This window comes from Talpa occidentalis, unplaced genomic scaffold (assembly GCF_014898055.3).
Source record: "Talpa occidentalis isolate TD23 unplaced genomic scaffold, MPIMG_talOcc4v2.1 talOcc4.11, whole genome shotgun sequence".
NCBI classification, from domain to species: Eukaryota; Metazoa; Chordata; class Mammalia; order Eulipotyphla; family Talpidae; genus Talpa; species Talpa occidentalis.
In genome coordinates this window covers 76,423,502-76,448,295 of record NW_023601104.1, presented here as the reverse complement: position 1 = coordinate 76,448,295, position 24,794 = coordinate 76,423,502, and the positions used below count along the sequence as shown (strand labels likewise).

The window sequence follows — 24,794 nt, the reverse complement described above, 5'->3', positions numbered from 1 at the left end:
ATTTTTTGCTTCATCTGTCAGTTGAGAGAAGTATATTATATCTACAAGTAGAGTTTGGATTTTTCTGTTTCTCCTCTTGAATCTTTTATGTTTGCTTCATGTGTTTTATTAGTAAATACAAATGCCTATTGAATTTATGATTAAATAGAGTTTTTAAATCTCTAAGTACTTCATCCTTTTTTGCTATTAATATGGCTTGTTTTCCAATATAAATCATTAAAATATTGCAATTATTTTGGAGTAGAGAAGTTCTTCTAGTTTCAGATGTTGAACTTAGATTCTGATTTCTGTGTACAAACAACAGAGTGGAAGGAGTCTGTCTTGAGAAAGCAAGGCATCCCTATGCAGGATAACTTCCCTGCTTGAGATTACTGGTCATGAGACCTGTAATAGACTGTAGTAGACTTCTCAGTCTGGAATTTTCAGACAGGAGAAGTCTGGGTTCTCTCTAAGTAGAGGAGATTTGTGGGATAAATGGGAGGATCTAGATACTCAGAATCAATGAATTCCTTTTTTCACAGGATAAGGTTTTTCCCTTTCCAATCATTGTCTTAATTTTCCCACTAGAGTCTTGGCAAATCTGTGTATTTATTATATATTGTGATTCTTTATGTAAACTCTACAATTAAATTTTAATTTTCAGTGGAATGTGTCCTGTGGCTAAAACAAATGAGAGATTCTTTTAGGTCCACTATTATCAGTTCTCTGAGCTGAGAATTTAGATCCTTGAGCTTCATTGTGCAAAATCTCCAGTAGAATTCAGTATGACCATCCTGCTCCTTAATCACTGAGGCATTTATATTTATCACCATAGCTCTCCCTTGGTTCCCCCATCGCCCCCCTTGCTTCTACAGGGCACTTCATCACAATTAACACTAGGTGGTAGGGCCTCCCCTGGTGGCGCAGAGGTTGAGCTCTGGGCTGCAAAGCTGCCCTCAGCCTCTGCAGTGCCAGTTCGATCCCCGGCCACTGGCGAGGGTCCCACATGGCACACAGACCTCTCCTGCTGTGCCTGCTGCTCCCCCTAGCAGTGTATTTCATCAGTCTGCCTGTTCTGTTCCCCGCTTTGGCTCTGGTGAATTCTCTCGCCCTCCCGCGCTTCTGACTGTACCCAGTGCTTGTATAAATAAATAAATAAATAAATAAATAGATCTTCAAAAAAAAAAAAAAAACTAGGTGGTAATTTAATGAATTGTGATGTTACTACATGCCCATTCCCCATTGGGCAGGAATTCAGCAGTGTACTAAAGCCACACACATACCCAAACCAATCCCAGAGTCCCATTCTGTCGGTCTCTCTTGGCAACACACTTCATACCCAGTCCTATGTCAGTCAAGATCTAGTGCAGAAAAGAGAAACCTACCAAGATAAATTAATTCAGGGAATCTTGAAAAGGTGTTAGAGGCCTGAAAAGGGAACACTGAGGTATACAGAGGTATGAGTTTCCAGATGGTGCTGTACCCCTAACAGTGTGGGAATAAAGGGAAGAGGTTGGAATTACCAAAATCTAGACACTTTTAGGCATTATAGACTTGGTTCTGGACTGTAGAAGAGAGGGCATGACCCAGGTGTTGCTGGTAATTTAGGAACTCAAGAAAGGAATACAGTGGAGCTGATAGCTATATTTCTTATAAGGTGATGCCGAGCTGGTACTGGTTCCTTAGGGACTTGGAAGAAGGTCCTCCAAAACTGACTCAGCTCTCGGAGAGAGAGGTTCTACACTCACGGGGCTTGTATCAAGGTGTTTTCTGGTGTGGTGTGAAACATCTGAGAAAGGGACACTGATTGGTATGTGTTGCTCAACTATTGGAAGGTTGTTCTGTACATCGTACTCTTAGACTTCTGAGGAGGGCACACTGTCCTGCTGGTCCTCATACCTTTGATAGGACTGGTTGGAGTTGGTTCTGGGAATGTGGTGGCCAACTCATCACAGCAGGCACCACTGCTGGGGATTCATAGAAAGTAAGAACAGGCAAATCAGTAGTAATGTAACAGGGTGGTCCCCAGGAAAGGGGGAGGTTTCCTGCCCCACCCAAGGGAGGGTGGAGCTGAGCAGGAAGAGGAGAAGCTGCAGAAGAGACTGAGGAAGGAAGCAGGATGGAGCCAGGAGACACATGAAGAAACTGCGCTTGTCTTTTGGTCGTGGACTGGGTGACACAGATGTGGGTGAGACCCATGGGGAGGTGACAGTGGCAGCTTTTATCTTAATGTTGATTTTGCTCTTTTCCTTCCGGGCTTGTTTGGTTGTTTCTGACCCTTTTCTGTGGGTCCCCACTGGAAGGTGCTTTAGACTTGTGGCAGGCTTTGGGGCCTTTCTCTGGGCCAATCCCATTTGGATGGACTTTTACCCACGAGGGGACGGGTAACTTTGGGTTCTTGATTTAGGAACTAGACTCTTTGCCTTACCTGTATTGTTTCCTAGTTTTATTAAAGTTCCTTCCCATTAAAGTCTCATATGTTTTGTGTTGATGCAGCGGATGGCAGAACCCATTTAGAATAGGCAGGTTTGCGGGGTTTGGGCTGCCCCTCTTCCTTGCCCTATAACAGTAACAACTCCATTGTCTCTCCTTTTGCCTTTTATTCTCCCTTTGGTGGCCTTCTTGGGAAAGGAAACCAGCTAGCAATGAAAACATACACCATACAGAGTCTCAGCTCCAGCATGACAGACCATTGTGTAAATATATACATTTGAAGCTAAGAAAATAGTTGACCCATTGTATAAATATATACACTTGAAGCTAAGAAAATAGTTGATAATTAGCTAGAGAATAGTTGATAATTAGCTTAACAAGTATCAGCAGAATGCCACTGCAGCTTCTGTGCTGACATTAGTAGCTCAGCTTCTATAGGAAGCTCTGATATTTACTGTGTTCTTTCATTTTGTTGTGGCCCATTAAATGGATTTCATGATCCTGAATAGTTTGTGACCTAAGTTTAACAAACACTGAATTAGGGGGCCTCCCTGGTGATGCAAGGGATTAAGACACAGCACTATGAAGATTGGCAGCCACTGCAGCATGAGTTCGATCCCTGGCCAGGGAGCTGACCCACATGGCGCAGCAGACATCTCCTGTCTCTCCCGCTGCTCCCCGCAGCAGTGTATTTCAGTCAATCTGCCTGTTCTACTCCCCATTCTGTCTCTGGTGAATCATCTCACCCCTCGCACCTCTGGCCTGTACCCCAGTTCTTGTATGCATAAATCTTAAAAAACAACAACACTGAATTAGGGTATGACTAACAGTGAGTGGAGTCATGGTAAGATAGGATTTTGAGGAATTTGAGATAGCTGTTAGAAATAGAAGGCAGAGATAGTGACTGATGCTGAAGAAGATTCTGACACTGCTTGATGTGCCATTAATGTTAGAAAGGAAGGGCTTTGGAGTGACACTAGTTCATAAAATTAATGATAATACTATGTTCCTTCAGGAACATTGTCTTTGGTACAATGTAAGGATGATAAAGACTGGATTTCTCAAAGATTCTTGGCAATAAACTTTTCTGTTATGACCACATTTTCTGACAAAGTTCAATACAGGTTATTTTCCTATTTATAACACTTGTCTTGCATTTCCATCTTAATAATGCCAAGTCACTGGCAAATACCAAAGATAATGTGACTAGAGACATGGAGAGGAAACCTGGGAATTAGAAATTTCACCTGTTTCAGAGATACTTTCCCTAAGACGTTTCATCTGTTGATTGCAGTTTTTCTCTTGTGGGATTTAATAGCCCTCCAGTGGTTCTGGAAAAGTCCTCACATGGATACAGGTATTCTTCACATCATACGGTTAAGACTATTTCTCATGTGCTATGCTGTTGATCCCATTATTTGTGTTCTTATTGAGAAGATTCAGTCTACCAGTGTGTTCAAATGTGAGTCCACATTTGTTTTAACTTTTGCTTTCAAATATTAAGCATATCATTGACAGCTTTCATTGAAAGTGAGTGAATGAGCAAAATTAGCTTTTACTTCAGATAAATGTATCTTTTCAATAGGAATGGTGTAAGTCCATTCAAATTGTGGTCCTTTGAACATTTTAATGAACTGACTGTAGGTTTAAGCTCCTCAATCCAATTTTCTCTAGAGAATAAAGCTTGCTCACCAGCCATATGAAAAGTTGGGTTGAATCTATAATTTGGGTATGCATGATGATGAGTGGTGTGTGTGATTTGGTCATTGCGCTATTGGTAGACAGAACATATGCAAAATGTGAGGACCCTGATGTCCTCTGTGGGAGAATCCAGTGTGAAAATGTAGTAGTAATTCCTAATCTGATAGAACATTCTACAGTGCATCAATTTCACTTCAATAACACCACTTGCTGGGGCACTGATTATCATTTAGGAATGTCCATACCTGATGTTGGTCAAATGAGAGACGGCACAGCATGTGGTCCAGAAAAGATATGCATCCATCACAGGTGTGTCAGAAAGGTTCAATTGCCATGAGACTGTTAAAGTAAGACCTGCCATATGAAGGGGGTCTGCAATAATAAACAGAACTGCCACTGCAACCATGGATGGGCACCTCGTTTCTGCAATACCAAAGGCTATGGAGGTAGCTATGATAGTGGGCCACTTCCTAAGGCCCATGAACCAAGATTTAGAAAGGAGGGAGTTTTGGGTCCCCTGTCAATCTTGTGGCTTATTCCTTTGATTATTTTTGTTTCATTTTGCTTCTTTGTGATCTGTAAGACACCCAAAAGAAAAAAGGAGGAAGAAGACATGAAACAAGAAGAGATTTTGGAAGAAGTGAGAGGAAGAAAAAAGAGATTAATGAAGAAGAAGACTAAAGCTTCATTTTAAAAAAAAAAAATCTTAACATTCCATTTATCAGTAGAGAAGGCTTGGGGTATCTTAAGTGTTCAAAGGAAATTTTAAGGATCCCTCATGTGAGAATCATAAGCATTAGTATTACACCTAAGGGATTCCTAGAATGTTCTTTCTTACTCTTTAATATCTTAAGGAGTATTAAAAGTTCCTTTTCTCTGGAAGTTGTCTATTTTTTTTTTAAGATTTATTTATTTATTTATACAAGCACTGGGTACAGTCAAGAAGCACGGGAGGTGAGAGAATTCACCCAAGTCAGAGCGGAGAACAGAACAGGCAGACCAATGAAGTACACTGCTGAGGGGAGCAGCAGGCAGCAGGAGAGGTCTGCGCGCCATGTGGGACCCTCACCTGGCAGCCAGGGATCGAACTGGTCCTGCAGAGGCTGTGGGCAGCTTCGCAACCCAGGGCTCAACCGCTGCGCCACTGGGGAGGCCCAGAAAGATATATTTTTAAGCTATCTGTTTAAGCTGTTGTCTATCACTTCTAAATTACCTCCCACCTTTGTATGCTAAGGTGTAATGTCTGGAATATACCACTGCATACCCCATTTCTGTTATACCAGTTTACTTTCAGGGAACTGGGCACAGTAAAAGTAGCCTAAAGTGATGTGTAGGGGCCAGGAGTTTACTTTCCTTCCTGTGTGCTAAAAGTTATTCTAAGCGGGGCCATTCACTCTGGTAGACATGTTTGGCTTTGGGTTCCAATGTTGTTGTCTTTATTAGAACTACCCTCATTCTTCCTTAGAAGTAACAGCAGCAGTTGGCCACTGGCACTCTCAGAGATCCAAGTTGTAGCTCTGGTGTTCCAAGATGTTCTCCCTAGAGTTCTCAAAACACCAACAATAGTTGGCCACTTCTCCTCATAAGAGGTCTTGTCTCTGCTCTGTAGAGAACCTCATCCATACTTTAATAAACCCAACCTTTTTCCTTTATTCCTTGGCCCTAAGGCTCTTAGGGATTTTCAGTAGTTACTTTGTTGTGATTGTATGCATTCTCCAGAAGCACTAACTAATAAGAGTTTAGAGTGCAAATTTTTATTTATTTATTTATTTAATATATTTTTTACATCATATTTCATTTTTGCACAATGTATGCATTTTCATCTTGATTATATTCCCCATACAATTCTGACCCCCCCCCTTATTTTGACCCTAATCCCCACCCCTCGTAGTGTGTCTCTGGTTTATAGTTGCTTGTTGATTTTAATTTTTACTTTATTATAATTAATCTTTTTCCTGGTCCCTTGTTTAGGTTTTCTAAATTCCTGCTATGAGTGAGACCATCCAGTATTTTTCTTTTTCTTTCTGGCTTATTTCACTGAGCATGATCCCTTCCTGCTCCATCCATGTTGCTGTAAATTACATGAGTTATCTTTTTTGACTGCTGAGTAATATTCCATTGTGTATATGTACCACATCTTCTTGATCCAGTCATCTATTTTGGGGCATTTGCGTTGTTTCAATAGCTTAGCTATTGTAAATAGTGCTGCTATAAACATAGGGGTGCAGGTGCCCTTTTGAATTAACGATTCTTTGTCCTTTGGGTAAATACCAAGGAGTGGAATTGCTGGATCATGTTGAAGCTCCATCTTTAGCAGGTTGAGAAATCTCCACTCAGCTTTCCATAGTGGTTGGACCAGTTGTAGAGTACAAGATTTTGATATGGACTAATAACCATTGTGGAAAAAAAAAAGTCAGTTTTGCAGATGAGAAACACTTCTACATTGCAGTGCTAAACAACCAAATATCCCTGTCTTGAATTAGGCCAAGATGGGCGGGTCTTCATAGCCTCACCTTGAGCTTTCACTGGATGTGGGATGCATTTCTCTGCAACTGAGGCTGACCTCAAAGAGCTAACATCCATAGACTCACTACTAGTTGTAATTCCCTGAAACTGATCAGCAAGACTTTTCCTTGAAGGAAGATTAGGGTGGCCTATTTGGATATTCCACAGTCCAATCTTTGCACTGATCTACTTTCCCATATATGTTCTGGGAACAGCTCCTCCAAGATTCTAGTAGACATCTTTTCCTATAGGAAAACCTTTGAAGAAGGAGATTACTGCATTGAAGCACATTCTCTATTAGTATTGAGGCTAAAATTGAAACGTATTTTCTCTCTGCACTATCCATTCTAGTTTTCCTCACCTTTAGATTGGGTTTTTGAATGGAAACCCTGTGTCATTACCTAGGTCTTTATCTTTAAAACACCATCCCTTCCTAAGGCTGGGATCACCAATTCTATCCATTTAGCAAATACCAAGAAGAACATATGGAGGTCGCCTGGAACCCACACATATTTTCTACATCCCCACCTTAACTTCTACTATGATTAGACTCAAATTATATCTTCTTGATACTCATTGATACTGGTGCAGGGACACAAGGAACTGAAAATGCTCAGGTGGTATCTTCAGCTTATCATGCGGGTAGGCTAACTTTGTCCCCTGGGAAAATCATGTCCCCTTGGGGATGAAGACCTCAACTCTGGAGAGCTCAGAAGCACAGAACACCCCAGATGTCAGAGGGAGTCATGATAAGTGATGATGACACACCTGTTTCTGGCCCTTGGTTTCCAGACCCAGGTTAAGGTCTCTGGTTGGTGCATACAATCTATCCCAGAACTATAACCTATGTTAGGGTTCCCCTTATAAGCAATGGGTATATCGATAGCCCATATCCCATATTTAATCCCTTTTCCAGAAAGGAAAATAAGCTCATGAGTGATGTTTTTTCTTTGATAATTTGCAACTTAAATACAATGATGTGAAATTAACAATACTTAAACACTATGACATAAATTCAATGTCTTATGTTACATGATAGGGGAATAAGAGGAAAGAGAGGGAAAAGAGGAAAAAATAGGAAATATGAATATAAGTATATTCATTAAAAAGTGGGGGTATACTCATGACAATAACAGTCCTTATTTTTATAGCTGGTTATATGGTTGTAGCTGATATTTATAACTACTACTTTATTCTCTTTGTGTTCAGCAAGAACTTGATCTTATCATAATTCTTTATTTGGTGGGGTAACCCAATCCTTCATTCTTAAAGGGTCTGGGTCTTTAGTAGTCTACCTGGATTGGGTTGTTGTAGTTTACCATTGACATTAATCACAGGACAAGGTAATAGTAAGACACACCCTAAGGAATTTCCTGTATTCCAAATATGCTGTCAATCGTAGCCAAATTTTCGCTTGTTAATCATGCATTCATCCCATCCATCACTATAACTTCCTTCATTGCCTATTGATTCGGGGTGGGGTGGGGGCATGGAGAGCCCAAAGTGACCTATTAGCAGTCTTAACTTACAATTCAATGGAATTGTTTTCTCCTGGTGGAAATACTCCACCCCCTGAGATTAAGACGCCTATGTCAGCAGATCATAGGAAACAGGAAGCAAAAATATATCAGGGAACAGGAAGCAAAAATTTTACTGCAACTCCCATTTTTACTCCTTTGAATTCTGGGCCCATGAATCCTGGCTGTGGCAGAAATGGAACCATATGCTGAACACTAATTCAGGGTATATACAAGCTTCTGGAGAACTTTACCCCAACTCTATAAGATATCGTTATCTAGCTGGTGGTGTAACTGAGCAACTGAGGCCATTCTCTCTTCTATCAGAATAGCTGCTTTAGGATGGGGGAGGGGAACATGGTAAAGCAAGTAAATTTCAAGAGCATGAATCCATTGCTACATTTCTTTTGCTATAATGTGAGTTCCTTGATCAGAAGCAATACTGTGTGGAATATCGTAATGGTGAAAAGGCATTCTGTAAGTCCATCGATGGTCTGGCAGAGCGTTGTGTGCAGGAAAAGTAAATTCATATCCATAGTAAGTGTTTATTCTAGTAAAAATAAAATGCTGCCCCCTCCATGATGGACACATTTCAATGTAGTGATCCACCTCCCATCACCCCGGAGAATGGTGCCATATTTGGGATTCAGTGTTGGTCTCTGCCATTGCAGGTTGGTCACTAGACAGATCATCGTGGTTGCTGAACCATAACCACCATCCCTACCACCAGGAGCCCATTGATGATGACCATAAGCTGGGGAAAGGCTAACTGGGATTCACAGAATAAGTCACTTAATTATTTATATCCTTTGCTGAGGTAAGCATTCACGTAGGATACAAATATTTTCTTTTTTTTTTTTTTTTTTGTCCATTCAGAGAGGTCTATTCACACACCGCTTCAAATTTTTTTAATCCAAACATCACACATTTTCTAATTGTGTTCCTTTCAAGTCCTTACTCATCCTGCCACACCACTGTCCACAGCCTGTAAATTGGTATTATCACACATCTAGCCATTTCTCCTTCCAAGTAGACTATACCACGAGGTATACTGCTTAAAGTTCTGTGCAGAGAAGATTTCCCTTCACTGTCCTTCAAGGATGTCCCAGATAGGGCCAGAGTGCTGTAGCTGGGCACTATGGTGCATACGTATCATGCTGAGCCATCTGTCAGTCAGGCCTAAGTCATATGATCTCTATTAACTGCTAATAGGAAACTCTCCATGAAATTATAGATGCAGGCTTAGAGAGAGAAGGCAACAGAGCCAGAGTGGCAGCCATGAACATTTGATTCACATCATATAACTTATTTGTGCCTTCAGGGACAGCTTGGGACCCATCTTGCTATATCACTTTCACATGATGGTGGAGTTTTGCTATCTGTGATTTCTGTGCTATCTGAGGGGTCAGATAGCATCTATTTCATGATGGGGAGACTCAGGTTTCATGGTAATCTGATAGTCCATGGTCAAGCATTTAGTCTTGATTAAGGCCCAGTAATAGGCCAAGGGCTGCTTCTTAAAAGATTTATTTTCAATTATCAGAAGGTGATGACAGAACCTTACTGCAAGTCTTGGACTGTGATTCAGCTATAGGAGCCTGCCAGAGACTCTAGATACCATCCCACTGCCACTGCTGCTTTCAAACAATATTTAATCTACTGGATTAAATGATAGAGTGATAGAGCAGCTTATACAGCAGCCAGAACCTGTAACAGAACCTTCTTCTGTTCTGGGTCCCACTCAAAACTAGCAGCTTTTTGGATCACTTGGTAAATGGACTGGAATAACTCACTCAAATAGGAATAGTGGAATATTACCAGTAAGTTTAGAATAGTTGCTACTTTTCGCTCACTAGATCCAGCCAGCATAATGTCATCAGTGCAATGAAGCAGTCTGATATCTTCTGGAAGGGAGACAGTAAATATCCCTGCTAACTAAATTATGACATAGAGCTGGGCTGGGAGGCTGATAGACCTTTGAGGGAGGACAGTGTCTGTGTACTGCTAGCTTTACCAACTGAAAACAGTCTGTTACTGGTAGACATTATAGACAGGTATAGAGAAAAAGATGAGGAAGAAAAAGGATGAGGGAGGAGGAGGAAGGGTAAGGCAAAAGGAGTGATTAACCTATCTTCATCAGTAGTTAGTGGTATAAGTTGCATTAACTTGTCATTTACCTTGCAGGGAATGACTTAGCATTGTATACCCAGACTATTGTACCCCTAAAGACGTCTCCAGTGTGGCAGGCCCCTAAATATTTATGGCATCCCTCCCCCTCCCCCGTCTCTGACATGCATGTATCATCATGGCATTCACAACACTTGCCATTTTCTACTTTCTAGATTTGATGAAAATGAATCATTAAAATAGTGACCACTGGAGCCTCCCCGGTGGCGCAGCGGGTTGAGCACAGCGCTGTGAAGCTGTCCACAGCTTCTGCAGCGCGGGTTCAATTCCCGGCCAGCCAGGGAGATACCCACATGGTGAGGCAGATTTGTCTCGCCTGCTGCTTCCCTCAGCAGTGTTTTCGGTCCATCTGCCTGTTCTGTTCCCTGCTCTCTCCCTCTCACCCTTCTGCTATTTAAAAAATAAAATAAAAGTGACCACTGTCCTATTCTGAGGAGTATCAAGGTCAAGTTATTTTTCAGCTATATTATGATAGAAAAGAGTTAACATAGCTTTGAAGCCAGATTTTGGATGTATAGTGCTGTCTACCCCAAGAGAACGTTAGCTGCTTTTGATTCTTTTTTCCTATGGAGTTTGAAAACAATGCATTTGTCAAACCAATAGCTCTATACCGTGTGCCAGGTTTTGTGGTGATCTCTTCTAGTAAAGTTAAGATATCTAGCACAATATCCAAGACTGGGACTTTTACTTGAGTAAGTTTATGGTAATTCATTTACCAAAACTCATTTGATCTTTGCAACAGACATACTAGTGAATTAAAAATAGGAATATGGTGTAGATTATCACCCTGCAACTTTTAAGTCCCTGATGGTGGCATTAGTCACTGGCATTTCACTTATAATATATTGGTTCTTCTGCTTTAATATCTTGCCTGCAAGTGGTGGATGTGGTAGGAAATGTTAGGGCCTTTCCCTTGGTCTTTGCTACCATAACTCTTACTCTACTTGGTCCAAGAACCACTGTAAAAGCAATTTCATTGGCTTATTGAACCCACTCTGAGGTGACCTTGGATTAAGAATTTATGTTACTTGGCCTCCTTCCAAAGTCTTTTGAGCTGTGTACTGTCAGATGAGATCTTGGATCTGACAGTTCTCAAAAGAGCTATGTATTCCCCCATTCCCCATTGTGAAGTTACTTCGAAATATGTATATTCATTTGGGTAACAAGTCCCTTTGGAGGAACAAGGTGGGGGATGATTTGTGGTGACATAGCAGGGTCTTTCCTTACCTGGTATCTCCTTCAATTGGCAATAGGGCAGTGATTGGTCTGACTCAATTCTGAAAAAAATGGGCTAGAGATGCCTATGGCAGAAACTAGCGTCAATCTATGGATCATAAGTTTTTGATATTTTCTGTTTCTATAAAGAGTTGCTTCTAGATGCATTAACTCCCCTTTACTTCCAGCCTGCTCTGTGTATGGGAAGAGCACACTCCTTTAAGTAGAAAGCCATTATTGCATATAGGAATTGTCACTAGCTTTACAGATGCATCAGCATCTGTTTTCTAGGGAATCTGGTTACTGCAGACCCTGATGACTAATCCTATATCTCCCTCCCCAACTTGAATTCACTGGCAGCTGAGTAGAGAATTTCCATGATCTCAGTTTCTTACTTCAGGTGTATTTCACTCATCTTCCTGACAGCTCTCTCTTGCACCAGAGAGGAATATACGAAAATGTGTTTCACATGACTTCTTAAGATGTCTTTCCCAGACATCATATCTGTGCTCAAGAAACACAAAGACGGGCCTCCCTGGTGGCACAGCGGGTTAAACGCAGCGCTGTGAAGCTGTCCGCAGCCTCTGCAGCATAAGTTTGATCCCGGCCAGCCGGCGAGAATCCCACTTGGTGCGGCCGACTTCTCCTGTCTCATCCGCTGCTCTCCTCAGTAGTATATTTCAGTTAGACTGCCTGTTCTGCTCCCCGCTCTGTCTGGTGAATCCACTCACCCTTCTGCACATCTGACCTGTACCCTGGTTCTTGTATGTATTCATGAATAAATAAATCTTAAAAAAAAAAAGAAACACAAAGAGGACTAACTTGGGGGAAAAGAAGCTTTATTTGCTGCTGACAACAATAAACAGTAGAAGGAAGGTGTTAGGAATTACCTTCACTTGAAAGCAATGTTTCTAATATTGGCAGAAAGGGAGTGCTATTTTTCTATAAACCATCAGAAATGTGCCCAGTTTCAGGCAAGTACTAACATTTCCATCACCAGGAGACTAAAACTTAATAATGCATGAGATAATAAATTGGAGACATTTTCTTAATCTGAAGAGTGAACCTTAGTCTCCTTGGTACCAAAATGTTTTTGAAAGTACTTAACAAGAGCAATCAATAGTAAAAACAAAACAGACACACTAAGAGTCACAATGAGTGGCAAGAAAACTCTTCTGGCAGATGCTGGGCCACTGTCAACACTACCTCCATAGCCTCTGTGCAGGCAGAAGGGTGGGGACCACCCATAGCTGCAGTGGCAGTGGTGTTTATTATTGCAGATCCCCTTCATGTTACAGGTCTCAGGCAGGCAGGCTTGTGACAGGAGAGGCAGTGTGACACACTTTTTGTGTATGCAGATCTGCCCTGGACCACAGATGGTGCCATCTTTTATGTCACCAACATCAGGTGTCTCCATCCCTGAATGATAGTCAATACCCCAGCAGCTAACACCATTGATGTGAGAATACTGCAAAACAGAGTGATCTTTCATATAGGGAATGTTTCTCACATTCTCACACTGAACTCTCCCACAAAAGATGTCAGAGGCATTACATTTTAGGTATGTTGTGCCAATTATTCCACAGTGGCCAAAACGATTTCCCTGGGAGTTGATTTCTTTATAGCAATTCTGAGATGCACTCTTTGCACCTTCACCAAAAATCTCCATGCACTGTGTGTCAAGGCTATTACATCTCTTTTGATAGCAGTAGGCACTGTCACTACAGGGAAACCCGTCCTGCACATATCCATCTTCTGGGCACTGATGGGATGTCCCATTGCACCACTCTGGAAGGTCACATTCATTCACCTGATGTCTGCAGAGTTCTCCTGATGGCATGAACTTGCAGGCTTTGCAGCAAAGCCCAGAAGCACAAGCAGCCCCAGGACTCAAAGTGCAGTTTGAAAGACAACAGGGATCTTGTTCACACTGCTGTATAGTTCCACAGTCACATTCCTCTTCTCCTTCAACTACACCATCCCCACAGCGCTTCAGCATATAGATTTTCCCTTGACTTGGAGGACTGTCTAGACATGACCCCAGGTTAAAAGTGGTATTCATGAAATCTACATAACTACAATTGGTGAATCTCTCTGCTGGCACTCTGATTGCGTTCATGATGCAGCCACTTTGTCCACACACACAGAATTCTTCATCATGCTGCATACCTAAAGTATGACCTAACTCATGCGCCACAGTGAGGGCAAAAAGATACCAGGAGTCTCCCTGGAAATTATTAACTCCACAATCAATAGGAGGACGACATATTCCTGCAACATAGGCTATACCAAGTACACTTATAAGTGAATTTTTAATGAAAATATGTGCAGTATCGTACTGTAGTTGGGAGAGGCTGACTTGTTTCCACTGGGAGAAGTCCTCCAGAACTTGTTGTATGTTCATCATTGAGAAAACATTTTCATTATTCCAAATTTCAATCCCAATCAGTATTACATAAGTACTCAACTGCTGATAAATGGAATCAACTATGTTGACAACAAGAAATACATCCTCCTGTACTTTTGAAAAGTTACCTTGGGAGTACATGAAGAAATCATGATCTACCACTACAAGCAGCTCCAGAAACCGTGAGTGGGCCCACCAGCTATCAATAAAAGTTTGTTTCAGAGTTGATTTTTCAGTCCCTTCATATTCCATCTGTTGGTATGCTGTTTCCTTCTTTGTTAAGCCACATCTCATAGGTGAGAATTGTGTTTCATTAGCATTTATTTTATAAACCAGGTGTTCAAATGTGGCAGATTGCCTGATGGGCTCAATTTCATAAGCAAGGTCATTTATCTGTAGCATTCCTCGAAAACCTCCAGAACAGGTACTAAGGGCAACCAGGGACATGGGGACGCCCTCCACATAACCATGGTAGTAGCAGTCATCAGGAACGAAAGGCTGATCCTGGTGGAGGGCACCCTGGTCTGTATAGGTGAACATTGGGAGGTGTCTGGAAATTAAGTTTTTCTTGACCTTCATGTGGACAGTGTGTCTCTGGCCTGCAAATTGCAGATTATAGGAGAGCCGGCCTGGAACATTTGCATCTCTCCCTGTGGCAGTCACCTTCAGTGGGATCACTAATTCTGGGAAGCTGAGTTGTTGGGAAGGCATAGCCTGGGAAAGGCCTGATAAGGACAGACACACCCCAAGCCAGAGCAGCAGAAGAAATATTCTCATGGACACCCTGACCTCATCAAATGCCATTATGGAACTATTATGTAGCCATCTATACAGAGAAAAACAGTGTGAGGTATTGATGATCCAGGCCCTCCCTCTGAGCCAGTCATTGTGTAGAGTTGAGCTTTATGGATCTGTGTCCAGGCAGAGTTCAACCATCAGTGCTGCAGTCCTGAAAGTGAAAATACAAAGAAGGATGGAAACGGTGGTAAGATTGAGTAAGGAACAACTCCAAGCTTGTGACTCCATATCAGCTGCAATCCATGCCCAGTGCTGCATTTGGTGCTTAAAATTACCTAGCGTGAAAGCAGACATGATGATACCAGAACCTGCCTCAGCGGCGGGAGCTGCCTCAGCAGTGTTGGGAGTCTCTCACCCTGCTACTTCACCACATGTCTGCTCTGGCTGTGGCTCCTCAGAGCCCAGCAACTTCCCTCTTATGTATGGTCCTGGGATCATAGAATGGACCAATCAAGCATGAGCTATGAGCTGATTGGTGCTACATGTTCCAATCAGACTTGTAGGTGGGGCACCCTGAAAGGATATAAGCCAGGGCTGGAGGGAACTGAGGAACACTGTTCTAGCATCTGAAGAAAGGAGAAGACTCTCTTCCTGGCCTCTGAAGAAAGAAGAAAGGAGGACCAGAAACTGACCTTGAAAAAAGAAAAAAAGCATCCAGCAGCCCACCTCTGAGGAAGGGAGAGAAGCCAAAAAGAGTGGACATCAATAAATATATGAGGGCTCTGAGGTTAAGTAGCAGAGTAGAGGGAAAAGGACAAACATATATACGGGGAGAAAATCAGCACACAGAGGTGAGAAATTAGGGAGTGTATAGATAATAATGCACATTGGTAGATGATTGATGATAGGTACTGGGTTTTAATTGTGCAATTATCTCAATCCATAGCGATGGCATGGATGCAATAAAATGTTAAAGTAAAACTAAAGAGACTTCAGACTATGGTGACTGTATATCTCAGTTTGTCTAAAGCCATGTTGGTTTATGCTTGTTGTCCTTGCATAACTATTAATAATTTTCCCCTTACCTGTCAAAATAGGAGAGGTCAAAAGCAGTCACAATTCTTTTGTCAATTTGCATCTATCTAATGACTTACTTTAGTCTTTTTTAAAAATTTTTTTATTTTATGTATTTTTTACATCATTTTTCATTTTTGCACAATGTATGCATTTTCATCTTGGGTATAGTCCCCATAAAATTCCCACCACCCTTGTTTTGATCCTACTCCCTTCTCCCTACTACTCCCCATAGTGTGTCTCTGGTTTATAGTTGCTTGTTGATTTTGATTTTCTCTCAACCTATGTACTCGTCTCGTTGCTGAATTCTCCTTTATCCATTAGTCTATTGGAGTAGAGGGTCATTAAGTGGAGGGTTTATGATGTTAGCAGGCTTTAGTATCTCCTATAATGCCTAGTATAGTTTTCTCTATATTGAAAAATGGAAAAGGAGAAGGGTGATGAAATACTTAGGTCAAAGTATGAATGCTACTTGGGCCTCCCCGGTGGCTCAGCGGTTGAGCGCTGGGTTGCGAAGCTGCCCGCAGCCTCTGCAGCTCTGGTTCGATCCCTGGCTGCTCCCCGGCCACCGGAGGAGGGTCCCACATGGCACGCGGACCTCTCCTGTCACCCGCTGCTCCCCTCAGCAGTGTACTTCGGTCCTTCTGCCTGCTCTGCTCCCCGCTCTGGCTCTGGTGAATTCTGTCACCCTCCCGCGCTTCTGACTGTACCCAGTGCTTGTATAAATAAATAATAAATAAATCTTTAAAAAAAAAAAGATTTTATAAAAAAAAGTATGAATGCTACTTAACATGTATTTATATTCTAATATTTAGAAGAGGAAAAATTTCATAAAAAGCTAACATCTTCTAAAGGAAGAGGGATAACAATTCTCCTGCTGGAGAATATCAGAGAAAAAGGGAAATGCCTTAAGAAGGGAAAATGAAAAGGAACTTTGTGTTTTTAGGATGAATGCCTAGTATCTTAGGATTGCCAGTGAAAATTCCCAATGTTTGCTCAAATATATTTACCAGCTGTTTTTAAGTATGGAGAATTTCTGTAACTGACATACAGTCTGGCTGACAACACTCATCCATTGCTTTCCTCATTCATTAAACGAATACTTATTTGTTTAGAAAATACAAAGCACAAGGGCTTTGTGCTAGATGTTAAGAAATAAAGGTATAGAGCGTTGAATAAATTACCAACTTAGTGCAGAAATTTGTGGCAGGAGCAAGAATCAGTTTTGAGGCATCCATAACATGCATTCAGTAAGTAATTATACACCCTTTTATTCTGCTGAGGAAAGTGTCCATAAATGTCATCATAATCTCAACTGAGTGACAGAAATGAAGCCAAGAAGCACCAAGTCTGTGGAAAAACATACAAGCAATCTGATTATAATATGACCTGAACCAGATTAATCTGATACTGATAAAGTTTGTGATTCAGGGACCCTCACTGTATAGATTTCCATAACTCCTCCCAGTTTATGAAAATCATCAATATAAAAGTATTCAAAATTAATTACTGCTTAAGATAATTTGAAGTGCCCCAAAATACTGCAACTAGTATACAAAACTTGATAAAAGTTTTCTGAAACTTTACAATAATATATGTAATTATTTATTAGATTATAACAAATTGTGAAGTTGAATTTTTTTCTAAACTATAATAATGAATAAATTTTGATTGAGCATGCTAGAAAAAGGCATTACCTTTCTGTTCTCAACAGAGAAAATATAACAAAATAATTCTCATTAAGGAGGCAATTAAAGAGGAAGCAATTATTAAACTATAGGGAAGACATGATACAAATGTGTCAGGTATGTTGGGTTTAAAATTTTTTATGATGCTGATGGTGTTTTAAAATTTTTTTAATTTTTTATTTGTTGTGATTTCTACCTCCAGCTAAGTAATTGTTCATTTTCGTGGCTTTCTTTTCTTCTTCTTCTTCTTCTTCTTTTTTTTTTTTGTATGTGTAACTTTGTATTTATTAAAGTGGCCTCTCCACTTTCAGAAATACATTGAACTCCAAAATCTTTTCATCTCTTACTTACAAATGTATTGACAAAGATTAGTGCAGTTCTTCATGAGGAAACAAAGGAAAAGCAACTAACCCAAGCTAACCTAAGATGCCTTGCTTAAGAGATGTGAAAATGAAGATGCCTGACCCAGTACCAGCACCTTCTGAGCTCTGAATCCATTCTTAGTCAATGCTTCCTTGAGCCTGAGTCAAAATGCACTGTCATCCTTCCATACAAATGCCCCTGTGACTTCTGCAGTCTTTCTTTAATGAAAGCTTCATTGAATTTATTGCTTGCACTTAAAACTCATTATCGAGAAAGTCACTCTTCAGAATTCTTATGTACTTCATTGTCCAGCCCTATGTTCTCCATGGCCCGTGAAGTCAGCTCCAAAACCATTCTTTCTGCTAAATTTTCTACATTCATTTTTGCCCTTGTTTCTCACTCTTGGATCCAGCACTCCCTATCATTCTTGCTCAAACTTCAAAGACTTTGACAACCGACTAATAGAATTCTTCTCCACCAATAATCCTACCTTTATCATGACTAATGATAGCAACTATATAGACAACTCATTTGCAAACTAGAAGCGTTCCTCACTGTTTTTTTTATATCTCTTCAATTCATCATCAGTGTACTCAGTTTACCGACCTCCTAATTTATACCTAACCTCCTAATCATTCATAATCTATACCTAACCATTCTTACATCCTAAGAAGGTTACCAATAATTTTAATCTCTCCCTTATTCCTGCTGTACTTATTTCTCAAACTCAAAGACTTGAACCCAAATGCCTTTTTCTTTCATTGTGTCCCATTTTTCTCAATCTCATGACCTTGCCTTCTGTTCCACTCCTTTTGTGTCTAGGTTACCAATTCTGTCACTTCAACCACTTTGTGCTAAAGTCTACTCTAACTATTTTTTTAAGAAAACACAAAACTGGATTAATTTTATCACATACATTTTCATGTCTACATAAAAACTACCATATACTGCTAGGAGAAAAATCTTAATGTTTTTTGAAAATCTTAAAAAAGGAAGCACAACACATTAAGGTGTGAAAGTATATGCTTCAAATGATACTGTTGTGTAAACTAATGGCAAATCAACAAAATTGAATTAAAAGAAATCTGCACAATTTAAACTGGAATGCTTTTTCACACTCTTCACTTTCAGGGGTGGAGGCAAGAAATCAGCTGAATTCTAAACCCTTCTATGGCTTATTGCTCTTTTCTTCATCCCCCTGAATATTACATTTACACATCTCTACAGTCTGAGTCCCCTCATTATGTATTATTAGCTAAAAATACATTTGGGTCACTTATTAATCACAGAGTCAGTTTAACCAAGTAGACTTCATCTTATTCCTTCTAATATACGCTTATTAAGTTTATTGTTTATCCCAGATTTGCTGTGTGGGTACCAATAAATGGGGAGGATTTATTTCAGTTTGAACAGTATCCTTGGTATTAACCTGCTTAGAGAGCTCGGATTCATCCAAGCACGTTCCATTGTTAATGCATAGGCACTTTATTCTAAGGCACAAGTAGTCCACAAGAGAAAAGTTCACAAGTTCAGCTGTATAAAATCTTCCAAGGCCAGTGATCTCTGAATTTAGAGAAATCCAAACTTCCAGATTTGTTCTGTGTCTCTCATGATATATTTATTACTTATTATGGAGTGGGAGTTGTTGTAGATGGGGGGAGGGAAAATGGGACAGGCTAGTAAAACTACAGTGGTGTGGGGGCCTCCCTGGTGGCGCAGCGGTTGAGCGCTGGGTTGCGAAGCTGCCCGCAGCCTCTGCAGCACCGGTTCCAGCACTGGTTCCATCCCCGGCCGCCGGTGAGGGTCCCACATGACGTGCAGACCTTTCCTGCTGCCCTCTGCTCCCCTCAGCAGTGTACTTTTCAGTCTGCCTGATCTCCTCCCTGCTCTGACTCTGGTGAATTCTCTCACCCTCCCATGCTTCTGACTGTACCCAGTGCTTGTATAAATAAATAAAAAATATATATAGTGGTGTGGAAAATGCTGAAAGACTATATAAACTATATATCATATTATTCATTTTCTTAGAACTCATCTTGAGAGCAGAAAAAAATAGGAAAATGCTTTCAAAGAATCTTTTATTTTATTTGGTGTTCTTTTTTTTATTTAAATTTTATTTTTATATTCCCCATACAATTGCAACCCCCTTATTTTGACCCCAATCTCTCCTTTTTCTGCCCCCCACCCCCAATAGAGTGTCTCTGGTTCATAGTTGTTTGTTGATTTAGATTTTTACTTTCTTATAGCTATTCTTTTTCCTGGTCTCTTTTTTAAGTTTTCTAGATTCCTGCTATGAGTGAGACCATCGGTATTTTTCTTTTTCTTTCTGGCTTATTTCACTGAGCATGATCCCTTCCAGCGCCATCCATGTTGCTGCAAATGGCATGTGTTTATCTTTTTTGAATGCTGAGTAATATTCCATGGTATATATGTACCACATCTTCTTGTTCCACCCATCTGTTTTTGGGCATTTGGGTTGTTTCCAAAGCTTAGCTATTATAAATAGTGCTGCTATAAATATAGGGGTGCAGGTGCTCTTAGGAATTGATGTTTCTGTGTCCTTTGGGTAAATACCTAGGAGTGGAATTGCTGGATCCTATGGAAGCTCTATGTTTAGTAGGTCCAGAAATCTCCACACAGCTCTCCATAGTGGTTGGACCAGTTTGCACTCCCACCAACAGTGCAGGAGAGTTCCTTTTTCTCCACAACCTTGCCAACATTTGTTGTTGCTAGTTTTTTTAATATGTGCCATTCTCACTGGTGTAAGATGGTATCTCATGGTAGTTTTGATTTGCATTTCCCTGATTACAAGCGATGTTGAACATTTTTTCATATGCCTATTGGCCATTTGCATTTCCTCTTCAGAGAAGTTTCTTTTTAGCTCTTCTGCCCATTTTTTGACTGGATTATTTTCTTTGTTGTTGTTGAGTTTCATCAGCTCTTTGTAGATTTTTGTGATCAGTCCTTTATCATTAGTGTTGGGTGCAAAAATATTCTCCTAGTCGGTGGGGTTTCTCTTTGTTTTTGTTATTGTCTCTTTTGCTGTGCAGAAGCTCTTTAATTTGATGTAGTCCCAGCTGTTTATCTTTGCCTTCACTATCACTGCTTTGGGTGATGTGTCTGTAAAGATGTCTTTGATGTGCATATCACGTAGTGTTTCGCCTATATTTCTTTCTATGTATTTTATGGTTTTGGGTCTTATGTCTAGTTCTTTAACCCATTTTGAGTTGGTTTTTGTGTATGGTGTGAGGTAGTAGTCAAGCTTCATTCTTTTGCATGTAGCGACCCAGTTTTCCCAGCACCATTTATTGAACAAACTTTCTTTGCTCCAATGCATATTCTTTGCTCCTTTGTTAAAGATTAGTTGACCATAAATCTGTGGGTTTATTTCTGGATTTTCTATTTGATTCCATTGGTCTGTGTGTCTGTTCTTGTTCCAATACCATGCAGTTTTGATGATTATGGCTTTGTAGTATAGTTTGAAGTCTGGGAGTGTGATGCCTCCATTCCCTTTTTTTTTTTTTTTTTCAGGAGAGCTTTGGCTATTCGGGGTTTTTGGTGATTCCATATGAATTTCATCAATAATTGTTCTATTTCTTTGAAGAATGACATTGAAATTTTTATTGGAATAGCATTGACTGTGTAGATTGCTTTTGGTAGGATGGCCATTTTAATGTTTATTCTTCCAATCCATGAGCAGGGGATGTCTTTCCATTTCTTTATGTCTTCTTCTATTTCTTTTAACAGTGTTTTATAGTTTTCTTTGTATAGGTCCTTTACCTCTTTTGTTAGATTTATTCCCAAGTATTTGATTTTTTTTGTTTCGATAATAAAAGGGATGGTTTTTTTTTTTTATTTCTTCTTCTTCAGATTTATTGTTTGTGTATAGGAAGGCTACTGACTTTTGCATGTTGATTTTGTATCCTGCCACTGTACTAAACTGATTGATTAGTTGAATTAGTTTTTCTGTGGAGTTTTAGGGGTTCTCTATGTACATTATCATATCATCTGCAACTAGTGATAGTTTGACTTCTTCTTTTCGCATTTGGATTCCTTGTATGTCTTTCTCTTGTCTTATTGCTCTGGCTAGGACTTCCAGTATTATATTGAAAAGCAGCAGTGAGAGCGGACATCCTTGTCTTGTTCCAGATCTTAATGGGAATGCTTTCAGCTTTTCACCATTGAGAATGATACTGGCTGTTGGCTTGTCATATATGGCCTTTATGATGTTGAGGTATGTTCCTTGTATCCCAAGAATTTCAAGGGCCTTTATCATGAATGGGTGTTGCACTTTGTCGAAAGCTTTCTCAGCATCTATTGATATTATCATATGGTTTTTATATTTCTTTTTGTTGATGTGTTGGATAACGTTGATTGATTTTCGGATGTTGAACCATCCTTGTGTTCCTGGAATGAATCCCACTTGGTCGTGGTGAATTATCTTATGGATACATTGTTGGATTCTGATAGCTAAAATTTTATTGAGCATTTTTGCATCAGTGTTCATTAGGGAGATGTGGTTTTCCTTTTTTGTGTTGTCCTTGTTCGGTTTTGATATTAGTGTAATGTTGGCTTCATAGAACGTGTTTGGTATTATCCCTTCCTTCTCAATTTTTTGGAAGAGTTTGTGAAGGATAGGCACTAATTCGTTTGTGAACATTTGGTAGAATTCATTTGTAAATCCGTCAGGTCCTGGGCTTTTGTTTTTGGGAAGGTTTTTGATTACCATTTCAATTTCGCTGCTTGTAATTGGTCTGTTTAGGTGTTCTATTTCTTCTTTATCTAGCTTTGGGTGATTGTAGAGTTGTAGGAATTTGTCCATCTCCTCTAGATTGTTGAACTTGTTTCCATATAACCGTTCATAGTAGTTTCTGATTATTCTTTTGATTTCTGCTGTGTCTGTTGTGATTTCTCCTCTTTCATTTGTTATCCTATTTATTTGTGCTTTCTCTCTTTTTTCCTTTGTGAGCCTGGCTAGGGGTTTGTCTATTTTATTTATTTTTTCGAAGAACCAGCTCTTGGTTTCATTGATCTTTTGGATTTTTTTTTTTTTAGTTTCAATTTCATTTATTTCTGCTTTGGTTTTTATTATTTCTTCTACTGGTTTTGGGTTTTTTTTGTTGTTCTTTTTATAGTTCTTTGAGCTTTGAGATTAGGTTGTTTCTTTGAGTTCTTTCTTATTTCTTGATGTGAGTCTCTATTGCTATATATTTTCCTCTTATTACTGCTTTTGCTGCATCCCATACATTTAGGAAATTGGTGTCCTCCTTGTCATTCAATTCATCTTCCAAAGAATCTTTAACTCATACTCTTTCCCCTCATTTTATTATCCTTAGAAACCCAGAGACCCAAACTTGTAAAGGAGCAGCTCTCTACCATTAATACTGTACTTCATTGTCCATATTCTTATATCCTCAGAAAATCCATATTCTCTAACATTGAAATCTCAAAATGGACAGCAAATTTCCTACATGCATTTTATCAACTCTTCCTTTTCCCACAGCTATTTCACATTCCTCAAAACCTTTATTGCTCATCTCTCCTCTTACCCTGTGAGTGTGTGAGTGTACCCTTTCTCATCTGTCACTTATGTGCAGCCTACTAGAGAGTCATGAAAGCAATTTAATGGGTCATGAACTAGAGCTGTTTCTTTAACAAAATCAAATAAAAATATCAGAGGACATTCTTAGAAGTTCCTTAGCAACTCTTATCAGGATGTTTGTGTATGTGTGTCCACTGGGCCACAATATAAAGTGGATATCTTATGATGGAACACAGTTAAAAAATATATCCAAAGTGATGCCAAATTCAAAGACAAATTTGTTTCTTGTATTTTCACCATCACAGACCTATCAGAATCCATGTCCATTTCTACTCCTCAACCCCACTTCACATTCGTCTCAGTGGAAAAGTGAGAAATCCTAAACCTGAAATCCTTCAGATTTAGGTAGTAGTCCCTCATCTTCTATTCCAAATCACATCTCTTACATATTTGAACATAATTTTTCCTACTTTCCACTCTATTTTCTCCTATTTTACCTATTCTTATTGGCAGTAAGGTACCAAATTCATCCTGGTTTGCCCAGGACAGTACTGGTTTTAAAACTGAAAGTCTACAGGCCTCCCAGGTGGCACAGAGGGTTAAGATGCAACCTATGAAGCTATACACAGCCTCTGCAGCATGAGTTCGATTCCCAGCCAGGGAGCTCCCCACATGGCACAGCAGACCTCTCCTGACTTGCCTGCTGCTCCCCTCAGCAGTGTATTTCAGTAGATCTGCCTGTTCTGCTCCCCACTCTGTGTCTGGTGAATCCTCTCACTCCCTACACCTCTGGCCTGTACCCCAATCTTGTGTGCATAAATTAAATAAATCTTTAAAAAAAACAAAAACTGAAAGTCCACATCCTTTCAGTCCTGGGTGAATCTGGAATGTTTGGTGATTCTACCTGCAACACCTTACCGCCTACTCATGCTCAAGTCTTTCCCATCTTACAAAGAAAAGTAAGACAAAAATTAAGAAACTATATTATCCAATGTTTTACTCTCGCTTCCAGTTTACACATAGAACAAAACTTGATGAACGTCTTACCAACAGAAGAAACAGTTTCCATGGGCTTTTTCTCCTCTAGGTGGTTTGTACCACACTTGTCAATGAACAAAGTTTGACAGTTGAGACCTCATACAACAAAGAGAAGCATAGGTCCTCCCTCTTTTGTCTCTCAGGTAACTAAGTTCTAAGTTTAGCTGCTTAGCAACAAGGACCTTTCACTTCTCCAGAAACAACCAGTGGTTGATATCTTGCTCTGGCTCCACCATTTCAAATTTATATCTCACTTCAACATAACTGAATTGATAGACCCATTTTTTGTCCTTCTACAGTGTAGATTCATTTCTTCTTCATAAAATTGTCCATCTATTGTATATCATCACTTTTCACTATTGGGTTAAATTACAATAACTTTCTAAATCCAGATAAAATTCTATAGC

General features: G+C 40.0%; 1 protein-coding gene across 2 annotated transcripts; it reads right to left on the bottom strand.

The window, feature by feature from the left end:
• Positions 1 to 12,368: 12,368 nt before the first annotated feature.
• On the bottom strand, positions 12,369 to 24,515 carry LOC119239242 (disintegrin and metalloproteinase domain-containing protein 21-like). 2 transcript variants are annotated; one of them, XM_037503605.1, is made up of 3 exons: positions 24,397 to 24,515; positions 16,941 to 17,106; positions 12,369 to 14,893 (listed from the first exon to the last, which is right to left on the bottom strand). In XM_037503605.1, exon 3 carries the CDS (start codon positions 14,746 to 14,748, stop codon positions 12,586 to 12,588), a length of 2,163 nt encoding a protein of 720 aa, XP_037359502.1. In that variant the 5' UTR covers positions 14,749 to 14,893; positions 16,941 to 17,106; positions 24,397 to 24,515; the 3' UTR covers positions 12,369 to 12,585. The 2 variants fall into 2 exon arrangements, with proteins under 2 accessions (XP_037359502.1, XP_037359503.1); XM_037503606.1 differs by lacking the exon at positions 16,941 to 17,106.
• Between the last annotated feature and the right edge of the window lie 279 nt (positions 24,516 to 24,794).

Bases quoted from the DNA above. Each gene is read 5' to 3' on its own strand.
- LOC119239242 (XM_037503605.1), bottom strand. From the start codon at position 14,748: ATGGCATTTGATGAGGTCAGGGTGTCCATGAGAATATTTCTTCTGCTG.